The sequence below is a fragment of the Prionailurus viverrinus genome, chromosome C2 (assembly GCF_022837055.1).
Source record: "Prionailurus viverrinus isolate Anna chromosome C2, UM_Priviv_1.0, whole genome shotgun sequence".
In the NCBI taxonomy this organism is placed as follows: domain Eukaryota; kingdom Metazoa; phylum Chordata; class Mammalia; order Carnivora; family Felidae; genus Prionailurus; species Prionailurus viverrinus.
Genome location: NC_062569.1, coordinates 89,709,758 through 89,728,999, shown reverse-complemented (window position 1 = coordinate 89,728,999; position 19,242 = coordinate 89,709,758). Strand labels below are relative to the sequence as shown.

The 19,242-nt window shown below is 45.6% G+C and overlaps 1 protein-coding gene across 6 annotated transcripts in view; it reads left to right on the top strand.

Annotated features, from left to right (window-relative positions):
* Positions 1-19,242, top strand: part of LOC125174690 (kalirin-like) — a 577,730-nt gene that overhangs the window by 316,513 nt on the left and 241,975 nt on the right. For all 6 annotated transcript variants that reach the window (XR_007155513.1, XM_047874328.1, XM_047874329.1 and 3 more), the window contains exons 7-9: positions 7,443-7,634; positions 11,282-11,413; positions 14,851-15,081. Coding sequence is in view for 5 of the 6 variants with exons in the window: in XM_047874328.1 (XP_047730284.1) it covers positions 7,443-7,634; positions 11,282-11,413; positions 14,851-15,081 (555 nt within the window). In the remaining variant the exon portion in view is untranslated. The remainder of the gene's footprint in view (positions 1-7,442; positions 7,635-11,281; positions 11,414-14,850; positions 15,082-19,242) is intronic.

The following is a 19,242-nucleotide window of genomic DNA, read 5'->3' as shown; positions in this document are numbered from 1 at the left end:
TATTTTTTGAGAGAGAGAAAGAGACAGAGAGTGAGCAGGGGAGGGGCAGAGAGAGGGAGACACAGAATCTGAAGCAGGCTCCAGGCTCTGAGCTGTCAGCACAGAGCCCGATGCGGGGCTCGAAGCCATGAACTGTGAGATACTGACCTGAGCTGAGGTCAGACACTTAACCAACTGAGCCACCCAGGCCCCCCTCTCCCACCAAAAAAAAACTTTATTAAAGTAGAAAGAGATGGAGGAATGTGAGTAATTACAGCTTTCATGGAATGTGCAACCTGACCAAATTCATGAAAGATACATTAAAATAATTCCTGAATCTAAAAAGTATTTAACACACCAAATCTGTTAAAATTAAAACTACTCCAAAACCTCAAGCATTATTTGTAGAGGAAACAAACCCAAACTAGAAACAACTTTTGTGTCTGAATAAAATGAATGAGTTTGATAAAAGTAAAAGATTGAATATAAATTCCCCTTCAGCCCCAACACCCATAGATATCTGATGCTTTGATATATGAACATCAGTGTGAGAGGAAGAGCTGGGCGATAAGATACGGTGTATTTTCTCTGCATGGTTTTAGAACATTTCCTCCCAAATACTAAAAATATGTATATACCAAAATTATTTTTTTAAACGTTTCTCTATACACAAAAGAATTGAGATGAGAAAAAGAGCCTAGAGGAAAGTTTCTACCACCACGCATATCTGTACAAAGTAAGCATTCAATAACTAATGACATTTGGGTGTGCTTCCCTGGTACATGTAATGTTCTTCTCAGCTGAGGCCGTGTGTGTGTGTGTGTGTGTGTGTGTGTGTGTGTGTGTGTGTGTGTTTCATATTTAGCATTTTGATTTAACATCCGTTTTTCATTTGACCCAAGTGATTTTACTGAGTGCCTTGGCCCTTGACCAGGTGCTTGCCTGGCTTCCCTCCCTTGGTTTTTGGATTTGGAGAGTCAAGGTGTCCAGGGCTTGTCTGCACTGAGCACGAGCCCCTTTCAGGAGAACGGCCTCTCTGTGACAGTTGTGCCTTTCCTCCTGTGGTGGCCTTAATGGATCACATCTTCCATTTTCGTAATGATAATTTAGAAGCTGTGGCCCCATTAACTGGGATGGAATTTGGAACCCTGTGCACAGAACGCATTCTTCCCAGAGATGAGACAGCTCTTCACTGACTCCCCTCTGCCTCTCTGGAGGTGAGCATGAGAAACATTGCCCCTGAGCGACAAGGTGGAGGGCCCCAGGCCAGGCCTGGGGAGGAGACTTCTGCCACCTTTTGCATTAGAGTCAGTGATAAGGCCCCTTGTGTCCTTATCTGTCCCCTTGTGTGAGGACAAGACATCCCCCGTTCTGGGTGCTCTGGGTATGCCAAAGTAGTGGAGATGCCTTAAGAAGGCTATCCCAAGAGACAAAGGCCTCTGTTTTTCCAGCTTAAGGTGTGAAAGGACACCGGGTTGCAAGGGCATGGTTCATAGAATAAGTCACTTGCTGATTCCAGATTTTCTGATCTCTCTGGGTCAAGGAAAGAACTGTGGACAATTCAGGGCCCCAGGCCCTTAAATCCTAAGAAAATGGTATCTGCCAGCAGAGGAGGTGTGCTGTGCGGGGCAGTGGGCTGACAACCAACTAGAGCAGCTTCCCCGGCTGCAGGGCTGTGCACATGTGGCAGGCTTCTGTGGAAAGGGACTCCCGCCCAGGAATAGTAGGGGACATTGAGGCATGTTTTCTGGGAAATACAATGGGAATTTGGATTGTTGAAATATTTAAGTCTTGTTGGAATCATTAATTTTTCTTTTTTAAAAGTATTTATTTATTTTTGAGAGGGAGAGCAGGGGAAGGGCAGAGAGAGAGAGAGGGAGAGGGAGAGAGAGAACCTTAAGCAGGCTCCACACTCAGTGCAGAGCCTGACACGGGGCTCAGTCTCACAACTGTGAGATCATGACCTGAGTCAAAATCAAGAGGAGGATGCTTAACGAACAGAGCCACCCAGGAACCCCTTGATAGGTTTCTCTTTTTGTTATGCTTTTTACTGATACTTTGATTTGGCCTGTACTTGATTTGGTGAATTAACACCAGTCTCCTGGAACTGGATGAGAGAAAAGATAGGTCATTCATCAAGTTAACAGTTATATGTCAGACAACTAACTAAATACTTTATGTTACCTCATGTAACCCACAGGAGAGAGTTTCTGATTCAGAGTGGGGACCTATGACAAAGGTGTATAATGTACCCCTACTTTTAAGAGTGAAATCAATGGGATTCACATAATACACACATTTGCCAGTGATCTGCTCCTACCATTAGCCCCTGACACAGAGCTTAGCATTACCAAAATGATAGCTTCTATCAATTGATTATTTCTAGAAGAACCAGTATCTCTTTCAGAGTGTACTACATAAGTAACTTCATTTAGAGAGAAAATTTAGCTGGATTTTTTAATGGAAAGTTGTAATTATCTTGCAAGCTAACTTTGCATGCTTTTGTAGCCAGCCAGAGCAACCGGGAACCAGGTTCAAAGTGAGAACCTTTTGGCAAGGCTGAAAACTTTCATCAAGATTCTGCCAAGTAATTATTTCAGGAGAGTGACTGCTTGCTTCACTGGTTTCAGTTAATCACCGCAAGATAGGGCCTTGGGAGAAGGGCTGTCCATCCTATGATCTCCAGTTAATGACTGCAAGAATGAAACAGGAAAACAGAGTTTAGGCAACAAAAGTGGAGGCAGGGTGTAAGTATAGAGGGTTTTTGAGTTAGCAAGATTATGCTGGAATTTAATTATATTTTCCATTGTGACCAAAGTGATGGAGGGAGAGGCCTTGTCAGGGGGACAGGTAGGATGAGGTGGGTAATAAAACAGACTGTGCTGCAGGTGCATTGCATTTTACAGAACAGATTCTGTTTACATCTTGGGCTATGCAGTACTTTGAATATGATGATAATAATAGCACTGCATATATATAAGGGATTTAAATTAATAAAGCTGTTTTGAGGTAAGGGTTTAGGAAAATACTCATTAAGCCAGAATTGTTGGTCATATTACTGACTTCTGGCCAGGGAAGCTGGTTAGTCTAGGCAGCTCAGCTCAGGGGAAGGGGCAGGAGAGGAGAGGAGGAGGGAAGCATCTGGTCATTGGTCACCTGGAAGCTGAAGAACTCAAGGGGCCCAGCTCCAGCCGTGGCCCTCTCGTGACAGGCCAGAGAGCAGAACTAGGATGAAGGGCTGAGACACGTGGACAGCCAAGGCTGGGCTATGTCCCCTCCAGGGTAGGCAGCAATATTCTTGCTGTCTCACTCCATGCAAGCTTCTCCTTGCTGACCCTTGAGCTTACAGAGCAGTCTTTTAAAAGCATAAATGAGATCACATCTCTTATTTAAAACATTCCTGTTGCACATGGACACTTGAAAGCTTTGAGTTACTCCTGTTTCCTCATGTTGTGCCTTACCTCCTGCAGAGAAGAGGGTTTGGGGAGGGGAATAGATTTAGTCGGTATTCCCCTAAGCCCTGAAGATAAGACAGGAGAAAACTGTGACCTCCTAAGTTCTCTCTACATTCCATCTGGAACTGACACTGCATACTCAGATGTAGAATGTCTGAGATTATTCAGTTCAACCCCCTCATTTTAAGGGTAGAGAAACTAAGGCACAGAAGAGACAAGTGACCTCTTAGGTGAGTGTTAGAGCTGGACCAGAACTCATGTCTCCTGACTCCTGGGCCAGTGACTTGGATGGAAGGGCATTTTAGGCTGGCCAAGAAGAACGGCAGTGCCAGACTGCAGGGAGTGGAGGAGACACCTGGTAGGGAATGGAAAGGCTATAAAGAATGAAAATATCTCTTCTTATTGGCCATATCCCCAGGACAAGCGTGACCCCCAAATGCTCCTTAACAGAGGCATAAACAATGACACAGGAGAACCGCATGGCTAGATGGCTCAAAGGCCATGACATGTCATTTTTGCATAATGACTAAGCACCCCTGTTTATTCAGACTCTTTTTTTTTTTTTTAATTTTTTTTTTCAACGTTTATTTATTTTTGGGACAGAGAGAGGCAGAGCATGAACAGGGGAGGGGCAGAGAGAGAGGGAGACACAGAATCGGAAACTAGCTCCAGGCTCTGAGCCATCAGCCCAGAGAGCCTGACGCAGGGCTCGAACTCCCGGACCGCGAGATCGTGACCTGGCTGAAGTCGGACGCTTAACCGACTGCGCCACCCTGGCGCCCCCAGACTCTTAACCCAGCTCTTTGACCTTGCTCTTTCCTTTTAAGTCATGGGAGACCTTCTCTACCATTCTTATCTTTTCCTTTGATTTCTGGCTGCTGTTTAGAATCTAGGTGCCCATTTGTCTCAGGTTCTAGCTGAAGGAAAACGGAGGTGACGGTGATGAACCTGGGCAATGTGACTCGCCCCGCGATGTTTTGCTGTTTTGAAAGGGGACTGTAGAGAAGAAGAATGCACAAATTCATGAGTCAACATTATATTTATCCCTCTATTGTGAGGAATACTCCCTCTCCTTCTTTTGTGAAGCATAATCACTTGTTAGTTTTAGTAAGACATTTCTCTGCCCACTGATAAGGAAACAAAAAAGGCATTTACTGTGCTAGTCTCTAGAATGTGAAATGTAAGCTGTGGTCTTTTGTTTGTTTGTTTGTTTTTAGCTTTCATTTATGATCACAGGCTTCAGGGTTGAAGGGGGCCTTGGAGGACTGCCAGCCTCACCACCCCTTCTGTGCAGGAAGCCCCTTCCCAACATCTCTGCCAGTGGTTCTGATCCCTTTCCTCTGCACCCCCACAGCGAGTTGCCTCCGCCTCCGTAGAAACACTTCATTTTGCTCTAAATTGCAGTTATTTGAGGACTTTTCTTAAGTCTCAGCTGTGAGCCCCTGAGGGCAGGAATCCTGTCTCGTTTCTCTTTGATCTCCCACAGTCCCCAACACAGAGCCTGGCCAACTCTCCATAAATATTTGAATGAGTGACAAAGTGTTAACAGCCTCCAGAGGCAACCACGGTTAGACATCTCTAAGAGCTAGAAAGTTCTTCCTAAAAGTGAGCAGAACCATGCCTCCCTATGTTCCCTGTGGGGAGAGAATGTAAACAGGCAGTGATGACCGAGGGCCAGGCATCCATAAGATGCACATGAAGGACGCTGGAAAGAGGCTAGTGCCTGCTCTTATTGTTTTTCCTGCTTCCCATCTGGCCAAAGCTCATGAGGTCTTTAAAACCCAATAATCCTAGATAAATCCAGATAAATGTGGGGTGGGAGAGAGGGTCTTCAGGATTTGAATCCAGTTTGGAAGGACAGCTCTATCAGATGCTGTCAATGTCCCTCCTGTATCCTTTCAGCCAGCCCTGAAGGATAAATGCAGAGGGCTCCCATATACCCTGATAACTTCCTGAGTTTCTCTGCCCATGGTCACTTTCTGACCTGGGAAGTGTGCTTGACCTGTGTGTAGGGCAGGCTGGAATTGCCAGGGAGTGACTCCAGGAGGGACCCTCCACCATGAGCAATGGCACTTTAATGCATGAATACCCCAGATTCCTCACCTCCCAGCGAGACAGCCCAGATTCTACGCAGTCTTTTAAAAGGCTTCAGGAGGGATGACCTCCAATTGCTCATAGCACTAACCCACTCCTAAACACATGCTTTGTTCATTTTCGTTGTTTCTTTGACTTCTCCAGTCCCTCACCTTGCTTTTTGGAATCATGTCCAAATAAAGCATGCGACCCAAATACTTGTTGCAAGATCTGCTTTGGGGGCAACCCAAACTGAGACCGTGACACAAGCAGGAAATTTGAGGGAATCCAAATGTTATTCCCTTAGAAGATAGAACTATTAAAATCAGTGCATGCCTTTTTTTCTCTTTCTCTTTTCTTTCCAAGTACAGAGTTGGTTTTTCTGTTAGTTCTTTAAATAGAGTTTAATTTTAGGTAGAATCTGTGTCCTAACTCAGAAAACAAGGCTGAGAATGACTCCTAAATCTTTGAAGGATAGTTATTTCAAATAACAAGAGTCAGTAATATTCTAGCTCTATTAAGGAAATGCACTGCATCAGAAAGGTCTTAGGCCAGACTAAAGAAAGAGATTACACATGGGGGTCATTAGACATCAGGATGGATTTGTGTTTGAGCATTTCACTTAACCTTTTAAACTTCCACAGGGACCTTTTAAATGAAGAGAGACCTTATCAACCTGGCTCAGGTTTGGGATGGAGTGCTTGAGGTCAGGGACAGCTAAGATGAATAGGGACCATGAGGGAAGGGGGAAAGGAAAACCAGAAACCTTCATTTAGCCAATACTAATGAACTACTCCTGCACTAATAATAGAGCCAGGAGAAAGTGCCATTGCTGAAGAATATTTATTGTCATTTGAGAAGATTTGTAACAAAGAACAAAGGTGCACAAGCAACTTGCTGCCATGGTCCTTCTTCAGGAAGACATTGTGTGATTCAGAAAGGCTCCTTGTGGATGCCACAATATTACTTGGTTGTTTTGACACCTCAAACAATTAATAGGAGGTAGCAGCTAAAAATATTCATGCTTGCTACTGGCTTATGTTTGTGCAGTTTTTCTTTTGCCTTGCTCCTGGAGGGTTTTCTGTTGGCCTAGTAGGAAATAACACACATGCCGTGAATTTTTAATTGGAAATCAAAGATGGGAATGACTGTAAACAAAACACGTGATGAAAGAAGTCAGCGGGTCCAGAAGAGGCCTACAGATGCTTTTCGGGGATAACCCACAGATGCTTTTTGAGGGTTAAGTAGGGAAATAACCCTAAGTCTAAAGGATAAGAAAGAATCCCACATATCTTATTTTTAGCATGGAAGAATATTGTTGCTTCAAATGGTCTTTTTATTTAAATCTTGACTGATGGCTAGTGTCCCAGCTCTTTCGGTAGGGAGAGGGGCAGAGGTTTAGCAAAGTCTTTGCTTGGTGATAGGAAGAAGCATAGTTATCACAAGACTTGTGTTCTTTGCTCCTTTTGATGAACACCACTGCCCTGTTGTAGGTGGCAACAATGCCCTGGATATAACTCTCTTCTGAGCAAGAGAGGTGTCTTTTGCCCTAGTCTGAGCCTCTACTTCCAGAGAGTCACTCTTGGAAGCACCATGCTATGCTGTTCCTGTGGCATGACTTCATTAGATGATTGTGGGGATGACTAAGACTGTCTGAAAAGTGATTCCATTCATGTGCATTAATAGTTGGCACAAAAACTATGTTGGTCCCCAGAATGAAACATCTTGGTTACTGTACCGGCTATCAGTTGAAATTTTATGTTGTAGACAGACTTCTCTTGGGCCAAAAATGGATACACTCATGTGGCCTGTACTAGCCTCTCTCAAACTTTTTGTTTTGAGTAGGCTCCTTCCCCAAATACCCCACCCCAAAAGTGCTCAGTGAATGCTTTTCCAGCTTGCCCCACTAAATACTCTGTCTTCTCTACTTCCCAGAATGCTTATGTCAATATCAACCGCATCATGTCCGTGGCTTCCCGCCTCTCTGAGGCCGGCCATTATGCCTCACAGCAAATCAAGCAGATTTCCACACAGCTGGACCAGGAGTGGAAGAGCTTCGCTGCTGCTCTGGATGAACGCAGCACCATCCTTGCCATGTCTGCGGTATTCCACCAGAAGGCTGAGCAGGTGAGGCCAAGGGGGCTGCTGTAGCCACTGTTGGTCAGAAAGATGAGAGTATATGTACTGTCTCTCTCTTTGAAACACTCAAGGCCCTGCTGAGTAATTGCAGTAGTAACCCATGTTCTACTGCTTTCATGGCCCCTGCGCATATAAAGAAATATCGGTAACTCTGGATGGTTTTGCTTAACATCCAAACAAGGAACACAGAGCCTGTTTACATTCGGCATGGTAGTTTATTATTACTGGTGTGTGTGTGTGTGTGTGTGTGTGTGTGTGTGTTGACTACATTCTCAGAACACAGATGAAATGGGGGAAACTAAATACTGGTCACTGAGTGCTGAAATCAGGGGGATACTAATCTTACGTGAAGCACTGGCTATGGATAATAATAATTTAGTAATTACACAATGAATAGATATAATAATTCTTTGTTGCTACTTATTTACTGGCTTTGGTCAGTGACATTACCAAGCCATTTTACAGAGAGGAACACTGCAGCTCGGAGAGACTGAGTGACCTGCCTAAGACCCAGTGTTGTGTTGGAGCTAGCTCTAAGCAGCCTATGAAGAGCCAAAGGTCAAATTTTCAGCAAATTCATGAGCTGGTTATTAAACATAGCCATTATTTAAAACTAAATTATATAAATTTACAGTAAATATAGTAAAAACAAAGGTAATAGGTACTCAAAACTCATCACTCCTAGTTATTTTACTACATTTTATTATTACCTGTGCTCCTTAAATTATATCTATTTGTCTCTGTGGTGAAAATACTATATGGTTGTGTGCTCCTGATGAGTTCTTCCCAACTCCACATTCTGTGATGTCACATTGGTAGCTTGAAATAGACCAAGGTAGACGTTTTAAACCACGGGAATCATTAAATGCTACAACCAGGGCTTGATTTATTGTTTTGTTGATTGCCTGGAGTCTTAAGACAATGAAGGAAAAATATTTAAAGATGCAGACTAAACTTGATTAAAGATGTGTCCTGACTATAGCTGTTACATTGTGAATAGTAGCACACCAGGTTGAAGAAATACTCTTCTGATATTCAAAAACTATTACTACATTTAGCACAGAAGTCACTCACATCACTGATGAAGGAATAATGCTCTGACATAAGTCTTGAGGTATTTTTCACTTTTGTCTTTCACCTTAATATTAGCAAAAATATTAGCTAACTTTCATATAAGTTTGTTGTTTGCAAACAAAAGCATCCTGTGAGAATTGGTCGGCTATATGGAATTTACAGTAAGGAACATTATATATATATATGTTGTCATTCTTTGTAAATTATGTGCTACACATTCTTTATATCAGTAAAGTTTACAATACTCTTGTGTGTGTACACACACACACATGCTGTTTATTAAACATTTACCAACATACCACTGAGAAAATCACACAATCTGTGAACAGCTGGGATTTCAACCGAGATGTGTCTAACATTAAAGCTTGTGGTTTTAACCTCTAAATTCCTTTCTTTGTATGACATTTGGGTAGCTTGCAGATTGTGGGGAGTCCTAGATGAGGTCATACCTTAAATATCTCCCTCTGTTACCCACCTAGCATGGAAGGCAGCATGGGATAATTGCAAGAGTGTAGGCTTCAAGGCCAGGCACATGTAGGTTCTAATAGTTAGCTCTTAGGCTAGTCACCTCACCAATCAGAGCCTGTTTCCTCATCTCTAATGCAAGGATAATCATAAACCTCACAGCACTATTATAAGAATTAGAGATGGAACATGTAATGTGCCTCATGTCCTTTTTAAATGCTAGACATCACAACTGTATTTGTTTAACATACTATCCTGGTATCTTTGTATTTCCTTCATTTGTATCTGTTTCCACCTGAGACCTTCCCAAAGACTGAAATACTTGTATCATAAGTCAAGGACAGCCCGACACATTGAAAGGGATCTAGGCCTTTTATTAAAGGATGATGGTGGTAGTGACTGATAATGACTCGTTAGTTCATTCCAAGGACCAGGAGAATATTCATGTCAAATCTGCTGTTCTCTCCTCAACCCTACCACTTGCACATTTTGTTCAAGGTGTGTCCAGATTGGCAAGGGAGACTCCATGCCTCCCTTTCTGTCTCTCTGCCTTTCTCTCCTTGAGGTGACCATTTTGTGGGGTCTGCTCTAGGGCTCTTGTTAAAGTATTATAGGGAAATCCCAAGGGCCTTGAAGAGGTGCGCCCCCCGTGGCTGACACACGAATGTCAGGTTGCTTTCAGGGTCCTCTGTGAAATGGTTATTGGTGGAGTAAAGAAGCTTCTGAGATGTTAGCAAGTGTGTGCAGTCTGATACTTGATGGCACCCTGCACACTTCTGGAATTGTTAAGAGATGGCCTAATGCGATAAAAACATTCAGAATGAAAAGTCAACCACAGTAGCCGCAGGCCGGCGGCTGACACACACCCAGGCAGGCTGACACACACTCACGCAGCTGCAGAAAGTACAGTGCCAGAACTGAGAGTGACTTCTAGTTGATGTTTCCTGACTTGGATTGCTTTGGATCAAAGCAATTTTATTTGTATCTATTTTTTAATGCAATTTCCTCAGGTATTACCAGTCCTTCAGGGAAACTCATAAACCATGCTTCTTTTTAGCTAGGAGAAAAAAACAAAAAACAAACATGCTCCAAACAGCAGATTCAAGGCTATTTTTTCAAAGCTATTATGCATTTATTTAGGCAGCTCTTTATTGTCCTCATATGGGCTGTTCTAGGCAATGAGATAAAAAGGTATTTAGGCAATTAATTTAAATGGAGCTGTGCACCCAGGCGAGAGGAATCACAGACAGAACCATTCCAGACTATTGGGTGAAGAATTATTTGCATTTTAGAGGTGTATTTTTCCACCCAATAAATCTGAGTGATTTCAGTTAGCTCACCTTTTGTGCATGGAGACCCATAGTCTTCCACAGTTGTTAATTTTAATTTTTAAATAATTTTATGTCTGTTGAGATCTATATCTATATATCACATCCCAGGAGCCAGTGCCATTATAGGCCCAGTGCAATTTGTCCCCCTAAGCTGCCCTTCCTCTCTCCTATCTCTGAGGATACTGACCCAACAGTGGAGATCTTGTTGAGCATTAATCTTCACCCCCTGTGAGAATGGCCTTTGCAAGTTCCCTGGAGTGCCCGATGGTCTTGTGTGAGGTGTTTTTTGTGCCTCTGCACAACTCATTACACGTGTGTGGAAATCTCCTGTGCCATTATATGCAGCCTTTCACATGCGCCTGTGAGTGTGCCTAGGACAAGAAGCTCTAAGGTGTATTGTAATGTAGTGAGCTCTTCCCACACCTGTATTTTGTAGCCAATGTGTGCATATAGCCTGTTGAACACGTAGACGGCTCCCCCCGTCAGTGGTTTCATAACAATCATCTTTGCTTGTGGAAACTGCACTTCCTGAACAGGTACTGGGTCTTCTGTACAGGTGGAAACTGCACTTTCTGAACAGGTACAGATACTTCTTTTGTCGGGTTGGTGTTTGTAGAATTAGAAAACTCCATTCTCTGCAGTGGTCTCTGAGGCTCCCAGAGGTGCCAGATGTTTCTTCCAAAGGCATCTGACCACCTCTACAAAGATCTGCCCATTGCCCACCCCCAGTGCTCCCGCACTGACCCAGCTGCTGTCTCCTTCCAGTTCCTGTCGGGAGTGGACGCCTGGTGCAAGATGTGCAGTGAGGGTGGCCTGCCATCCGAGATGCAGGACCTGGAGCTGGCAATCCACCATCATCAGTCCTTGTATGAGCAGGTGACCCAGGCCTACACGGAGGTGAGAACCAAGCCGGACACCCAGGGCTCCTGGGTGTGTATATATGTGGGTGAGTGGCCAGAGCACTGGCCTGCATGCTGTGAAATAGCCTGGGTGGACTAAGAAGAAGAGAAAGATCATTTTTCTCCCTTTGGAGACATCTTTAAGATCCTTGATCTATGAATGATCTCCATTCATAGATCTCCGGCCAGGAAGCAAAAGAAGCGTGGCCATCAGCAGGCACCACCTTGTCGCACATGTGCTCATGTGCGCAAGCATGCCCACACACACACACACACACACACACACACACCCTTCACCCTGTGTGTGAAGATCGGGCTCTCTCCCCTGGAAGAGGAGTATAACAAAGCAAGGCTGTGTTCGTCCATTTGCTTTCTGTCTGGTGAATGGGTGTGTACACACTAGCCCTGCCACCCCTTTTATGAAGCAGCCCATCAACAAATACCAATTTTCTCACTAGAAAGTCTGGAGGAAAACTCACTGGGGTGGAGATAAGTGTTTGCAGGAGTAAGAAGCTGTCATGGAAGTTAAGGACAAATTAAAAGACTCTTGCACTGAAAAACCAAAGGGTGGGCACGTGGTACAAGTTGAGAAGTGGGGGAAGTTTCTTGCCTTTGCTTTCCAAGGGAAAGGAAAGGGGCATACAGGCATTATCTGTGTGGAGGTACACAAGTAAGTGAGTTAACTAAAGGGCGTGAATTCTGAGAGAGAGGCTGGAGGGCATAAGAGATGGACTAATTAAGGAAGCTGCATGAGGAGGGGAAAGTGAATTCACATCTGGCCATGGGGCAGGGACATTTGGAACAGTGTTTCTCCAAGCCAGTTCTGGGACCCTCTGTCTCAGGCTCCCCTGCAGTACTTGTTAAAGGTGCATCTTCCTGGGTTCCACCTCCGACTGAATCAGGATGTCGAAAACTGGGGCCTGGTACCGACATTTTAATAAATATTACTCCAGGTGAGTTTGATGCGTGCTGAAATCAAAGAACCAGTGGCTTCCTGGTAAGAGTCAAGGTTTTTGCCACAGTCAAAGCTGAGTTTGACTCTTGGCTCCCCTGCTTATTGGGGAGTGACTTGAGGCACGTTACTTAACTACTCTAAACCTCAGTTTCTTCTGTGAAGTGAAGGTGATAACACTTGCCTGTAGTTTGAAGGGTTACAAAGATAGTGCATGTAATGCACTTGGCCCAGTGCCTGACAGTAATAAGTGCTAAAAAAATGGTAACAGGTTTTGTTATTATAGGAGGCAGAGAGGAGGGCTTTTGAGCCAAATCTGATCTCATCAGCTCTGATCCAAATGGCCCAAGGCTTCTCTTTTAACAGAACTGTGCCACCATCCATGGGTCAAGAATCTCTAAATTTACTCCTTGTAAGATACAAAAATAGAGCGTACCAATGAGATTAATATTATACTTAACATGTTTCACACTTGTGGGGTGTGTGTATTATTATATAGAGAGACACAATATTTCTCCCAAATTTTTGTCAGGCCCTAGCATTGTTGGACATAGACATTCCCTCCAAACCCACCTCAGAGTTCAGTGGGCTGTCCCTGCCTCCTGCAGATGTGGACTGAGGCAGAGGACTGGAGCTCTGTTGACTTGGATGTTAGGACTTGGCCCTCCAACTCTAACCACCCTGCCCTTGACATAGCACAGTGCCAAAGACAGCATCTGCTCAGAGTTCCCTGAGGAGAGCTCTCCTGGGTTTGGCCACAGGATATTTGTCTTATTCACATCTCTGGAGGGTGTTACCCCTGGCAATGCATTGGAGGCAGGAATAGTGGGATGGGGTAGGTAGAGGTAGTCGCCTAGATTGGCTGTATTCCTCTAGCCAGGCTTCCTCTCCTGTCTCAGCCACAGATTCTCCACCCAGTATTCCTCTGAACCACCAACCCCCTGGCCCTACACTGTTTCTGTTGCCCCATGAACAGGGTGACTAACAGCTGCCTTTGTGTTCCTGAACCCTAATAAGCTATTTTTAGGACACAAAGGTGGGATAAGGGGAGGCCTGGGCCCAGCAACAGCACCTCATTCACCATCGTAAGGCTGGAGGTGGGAACACGCTTCCTTCCCCACCTTGATGTAAGAAAAAGAAGAGCATTCAACTCCAAACCAACTTTGATTTAATCTTTAACCAAATTAATTTAGGGCCTTAAAATCCCTGAATTCCCTAGTTACCACTGTTTTAAATTGAGAAGATACATGCTCTACTGGGTCCTCTGCCAGCTTTGGAGAGCCACAGGTGTCAATCAGATGATGCCAATTTCCAGAAATACTGGTGCCTGCAATTGTACCAAGATTCCAATAGGAATGACAGGGAGTGTCACCCCCACTGGTCTCAGCGCTGAGGGCGAATGTTGGGGAACATAAGAACATAGATATTGTGTCTACAAGCTAAAGGTCCCTCCCTGGGGTGCCTGGGTGGCTCAGTCAGTTAAGCGTCCAACTTCATTTCAGGTCATGATCTCATGTTCTGTGGGTTTGAACCCCGCATTGGGCTCTGTGCTGACAGTTCAGAGCCTGGAGCCTGCTTCATATTCTGTGTCTTTCTCTCTGCCTTTCCCCCCTCGCACTCTGTCTCTCTCTCTCTTAAAAGTAATTAAACATTAAAAATTAAAAAATAAATAAATAAAGGTCCCTCCCTTACTCTACATGTTCTGGAAAGATGGGGGTGTTACCATGCTCAGGAGGGAAAAAAAAGGAAGTTGTACAGAAGGAGAGCAAAAGAAGGATACATATTAAAAAAAGAAAGAAAATGAAGAGGAAGTAAGGAAGACGAGAGAGAGAAATGATGATGGTGGTGGAAATAGAATTAGGAACCAGTAGTACCTGCTGGCCCCCATTCTAAGCACTTCGCACATGTTAACTCACTCGATCCTCACCACTACTGTGGGAGGTTGCCCCGTTACTGTCCCTGTTTTACAGACAAGGAAACTGAGGCCCAAAGAGGTTAAGTAACTTGCCTCTGGTCACACATCTAGAAGTTTAGAGCTAGGTAGAAGCAGTGAAGAAAAAAGAGGGGGAGAGGTTTATGGTGTCAATTTATATTCAGCTTCATTTCTGAAATGAAACTCTGCTGCTCGACATAGTCAAAGAGTCAGTCGAAATATCTATCAGGTATGATGGACCAGGCACTGTTCTAAGTGCTGGAGAGAGATGAACGAGGCAGAGTCCCTGCCCTTGTGAAGCTAAAACTCAAGGCTGAGAGAGACACTGATTGAGTACCTCTCCTCCCTCAGGATTCAGGATACTGTGCTGTCCTCCAGACCACAGGCTGAGCACCAGGACAGCTCTGGCTGGCACATTCCTAGGGTGTCATGGGGTCTGGGTAGGGCTGGGATTCTCAGTCCTAACCAGGGATACCAGGGGCAGACTCTCCTCGCCTCTCTGTCCATGCCTGCTCCTTGGCTCCCTTGGCCTAACCTTTCCTTCTTGCAGGTCAGCCAAGATGGCAAAGCACTGCTGGATGTGCTGCAGCGTCCCCTGAGTCCTGGGAACTCTGAGTCCCTCACGGCCACTGCCAACTACTCCAAGGCGGTGCACCAGGTGCTGGACGTGGTGCACGAGGTGCTGCACCACCAGCGGCGGCTCGAGAGCATCTGGCAGCACCGCAAGGTGCGGCTCCACCAGCGGCTGCAGCTCTGTGTATTCCAGCAAGACGTGCAACAGGTAACAAACAGGCCGCTTCCAGCACGAGGCATCCATCTCAGGCAGGCAGGTGGCCCAAGTCCCTGACCCAGGTGACCAGGCCTGGGGACACGTGATTTACGGAGGGAAGAGGGCAAATCAGCCCCAGCTGCCCCCACCCCTTTCACCATATGGACTTACTAGTTGCATGCTTCTTGCCTAAACAACTTTACAGATGGGCCTTCTCACTCTTTGGTGTGGGGCAGGAGACTCTGTCACAGCCTGGTTCCTTGTGTGTAGATGGCAGAGAACTTGACCCTCACTCAGGAGCTTTCTAGATGGCTCCAGGGCCTGGAGGTTATTTGAGCACTGTCAGGGTTAGACCACACACAGTGAGCTCACTTCTCAATCAGGGACACAGGTGGTCCGCTGAAGTTGGGGTGTGATGGTGGTATTCTTTGGCAAACCAGATTTAAAACATGGGCTATTCATGATAAGGGGTTATTTATGGCTTATTCTGCCTTTTTGCATTATTATACCAGTCATAGCTTTTTCTTTCACCACAAACAATAAATAGTTATGTTTTGATGATGAAAGAACAGTCTTGCCACAAATGCCCTTTTGAATGAAATGACCCATTTGTTTCCTCTCATGCTTTCTCTGTCTGTCTCCTTGGGGACCCCAGGGGGCTTTGCTCTAGTGTGGATATTCTGGGGGATGGAGAGCTGGTTGGGAGCTTGAGACTGAAGCTGGGGCTTCACATCGTCTCCCTGCTGTGAGAGGCAAAGGTGGGGGCACTCATGCTATCAGTGTCTGTGGCCAGCACATAACTTCAAGCTTATACGTATAAAATAACATTTCACACTCCTTCTATACTCTCTGTGGTACTGGCCAGTTGTAATCTAAAAGTGTATCAAAATTTACATGAAACACTGAGAGCCAATTGGACATGTCTTTGGAGTATTGAACCCCTTCTCAGCTGCTGTGGGAGGGTCCCCAGTGCCAGGTGCCCCAAGACAGAGAGGGGATGGAGGGTGAGCAGGACATCCTGTCACTGGCTGGGACACTCTCTGGGAAGAGGTTCACTATGCAACCAGGCCTGGGAGTAGGCAGACCTTCAGGAGTGTTTCCAATTCTCGAGCTACCCTAGCTTTGTCAAAGGCAGCCCTACTCCACCACCCCAGGTTGGAGCAGTGATTGAGTCATCAGAGGCGACAGACACCTCAGCCTCAAGAGAGACTGACACTTATATGCTGGCCCCAGCTCTGAAACCCTTGTGGGGCCTGCTGGGAAAGGAGAAGCAAATGAATCAGTTGCCTACTCCTGCCATCTGGAACTGTCCAGATAAATATATCATCCCTGAGCACAGGAGAGCACAGAGTCCATCTGTGATTGAGACAGAGTGAGGTGCCAGCCTCCAGAGGCATGCAGACAGGGTGTTACTATTTCAGTGAACTTTGAGTGACTCACAGAGGCAACCCAGGCTGCGGGTTGTGCAGTGTCCTTGGTGAGCTCTCCATCCTCCTGCTGTTTCATGGCTGTGGTACTGGGATGGGCCATAGAGAGGAACAGAGGGGCTGCGAGAGGGAGAGGCAAAAGGCCTCCCCAACATGAAGGTGGCATTCAAACTTGGACTATCTGGGAACTGCCGTCCCCAGACTTTTCTGTGGCCACCTTGACATCAACGCTAAATCTAGAAAAAAAAAAAAAAGTATAGTAAAACTACACCTATGGCCATTCTACACCATGGTCTTAAAAATGAGAGTATTTCTGGAATTGTGATGCTATCATGTCTATTGTACAATCACATTGTTGGCACTGAGCAAGAGTAAGTAGAACGTTAGGAGGTGGATGTGATGGGCTCGGATCTTCCATGAGAACTAAATCCCCTAGGATGGTAATTCCATTGTTGTTTTCAGGATACGTGACTGTCACTTCTGGAGCATAACTTCATTGACCCATTGTCTCACTCAGGCCTTCACTCTCCATGTCAGTGACACTGGGACAGTTGTACAAAGAAGAGTGCGGAAAAACAAGGGCTACCAAATCTTGTTCATCAGTTATTCAGAAAGTTCGGGCTTCTGCAATGGGTCTAGAACTGTACTGCATTAGATTCTGGCAGGATGCCTAGTTAGTTAGAATGGCTCAAGACATACCCATTTGAAAATATAAAGAACAGTTCTACCAGAACATGCCAATCAGTGTGCAGTGCAGTAGAGTATTGATGGAACAGTTATAGGCAGAGGCATGAGAAGTCAGAGTTGGTGTCTTGAGGGAGGATAGGATTGACTGAACGCTATAGTCTGTATCCAAGATATAGCACATTTGGGGTCTAAGCACATTTGGGGTCTAAGATGTTTACTTGGCACATTTGGGGTCTAAGATGTTTACTTGGCAGCCTAAGTGGAGAGCTTGTGAGTGAGCATCAGTGGCTGGAACAATACAGATTGTGCCTAGGAACACAGGCTCTGGAACCAGACACCCTGAGGGCCAATCCTGTTCTACAGGTCTTAGCTGTATGACTGGGCAAGGCGTTTCACCTCTGGTGCTTCCGTTTCCTGACCTCTAAAATAGGAATGATCATCGTACCTATCTCACTGGACTGAATGAGATACAAGCGCAAGGCTTAGCACCCTGGCTGCCCCACATGTGGTAAAGCCTCCATCAGTGTGGTCTGGGTTGTTAGTCACATCCTCTGAGTGGTACTCCAGCGCCACCTGGTGCTTGTGCTGTTAGGGAACCCCCTCCCTGCCCCCCCCACCCCCACCACCACACATGAGCCTTTTGTTTCTAACAATAGCGACTGCTTCTGGGGTCTTCTGAGTTCTTTTCATTCAGTGATAGAATTTCGGAGCTGTCAAGGACCTGAAAGACCATCTAGTCTAACCTACATTACAATTGAGGCACTTGAGGTCCAGAGATGTGAAATAACTTGGCTGTAACCACACAGCTAGTTAATGTAGTACCAGGAGCAGAAGCTAAGTGTCCTGGCTCCCTGTCCACATATCCTACAGAAAAGCCACACAAGAGAGGAGCCAGGCAGATGGAGAAGGAGACCAGGGAGAGAGACAAGAAGCACACACGCATACTTAACATAGGGAGGGGGAAGACAGACAGACACATGCACATATCCCAAAACAGAAGAGGGAGAGACAGAGACAGCCCATGTGGCAAAGGAAGAAAGGGAGAAAGGTTTGAAGACAGAGGGCAGAGAAACAGACACCCATGGATGGGAGGAGAAACATAAAGAGGAAAGTGAGGGAGGGAGGCACAAAAAAGGAGAGACAGAGTCTCATGCTGGTGGAGAAGAGAGGTCAGAAGAGCGAGCCAGCCTCTGCCTGCCTGACTTGTTGCCCCATTGCCATTACTGGGCATGGTCTTTGCCCAAGTAGGAATATTTTGCCCATTAAGGGCCCAAAGCAGAGTAAAGCAAAAAGATGAAGATCGAGGGTAGGCACCAGCGAAAAAGAGATTTCATTGAAACCTCTGCAACCAGAAGCGGCCTGGCACATCACCCTGGTGGTTGCCCTCCCTTGAGTCCCAACAGATGTGCTCAGGTTTCTCTTCCCTGCTGGGCCTGAGGGCAATGGAAATAAATCTCTAAGGACCAAACTGGAATTGGGGTTCATTAAGCTGCAGAAAGGTGCAGATAAGCCAGACCCTGCTCTAGTATCGCCAGCAGAATAATTTTCAGTACTATTGTTTTTCCTGTTTAGAGTAGGACAGCACTGAGCAAGAGCCAGAAAGGGCAGTCCATGACAACATCAGCCTATCTCCACCTTCTATTTCCCCCTAACTTCTGCGGCTTTCCAGGGGTGTAAGGGACTACTTCCCAGCCCAGAGAGGCCGGACTTTGTGCTGACAAGAACAAAGAGTAGCTAGATTCTTGATCTTTCTGGTAGATGCAAACTCTGTTCCGTTGTTTTCCACAGCCAGAGCAACTGGTTTTGAACACTGTCTGCAGGTCATCTTATTTTGCCTCCCCTTCTTTTTCTTCTCCCTCTGTTTTTTGCAAGAATGAATTGATGAAATGTTTTAGAATACCTGCTGTGTGCAAGACCCTGTGCTGGGAGTCCGGTCCCTCGCCTGAGAGAAGACATATGCACTGAAGGATGTATGAATGGCACACAGCTATCTGGGTTCAGAGCGAAAGAAGCAAAATAACCATGGGCTAGTGGAGTCAGAGCAGGGAAAGTTCCCTGT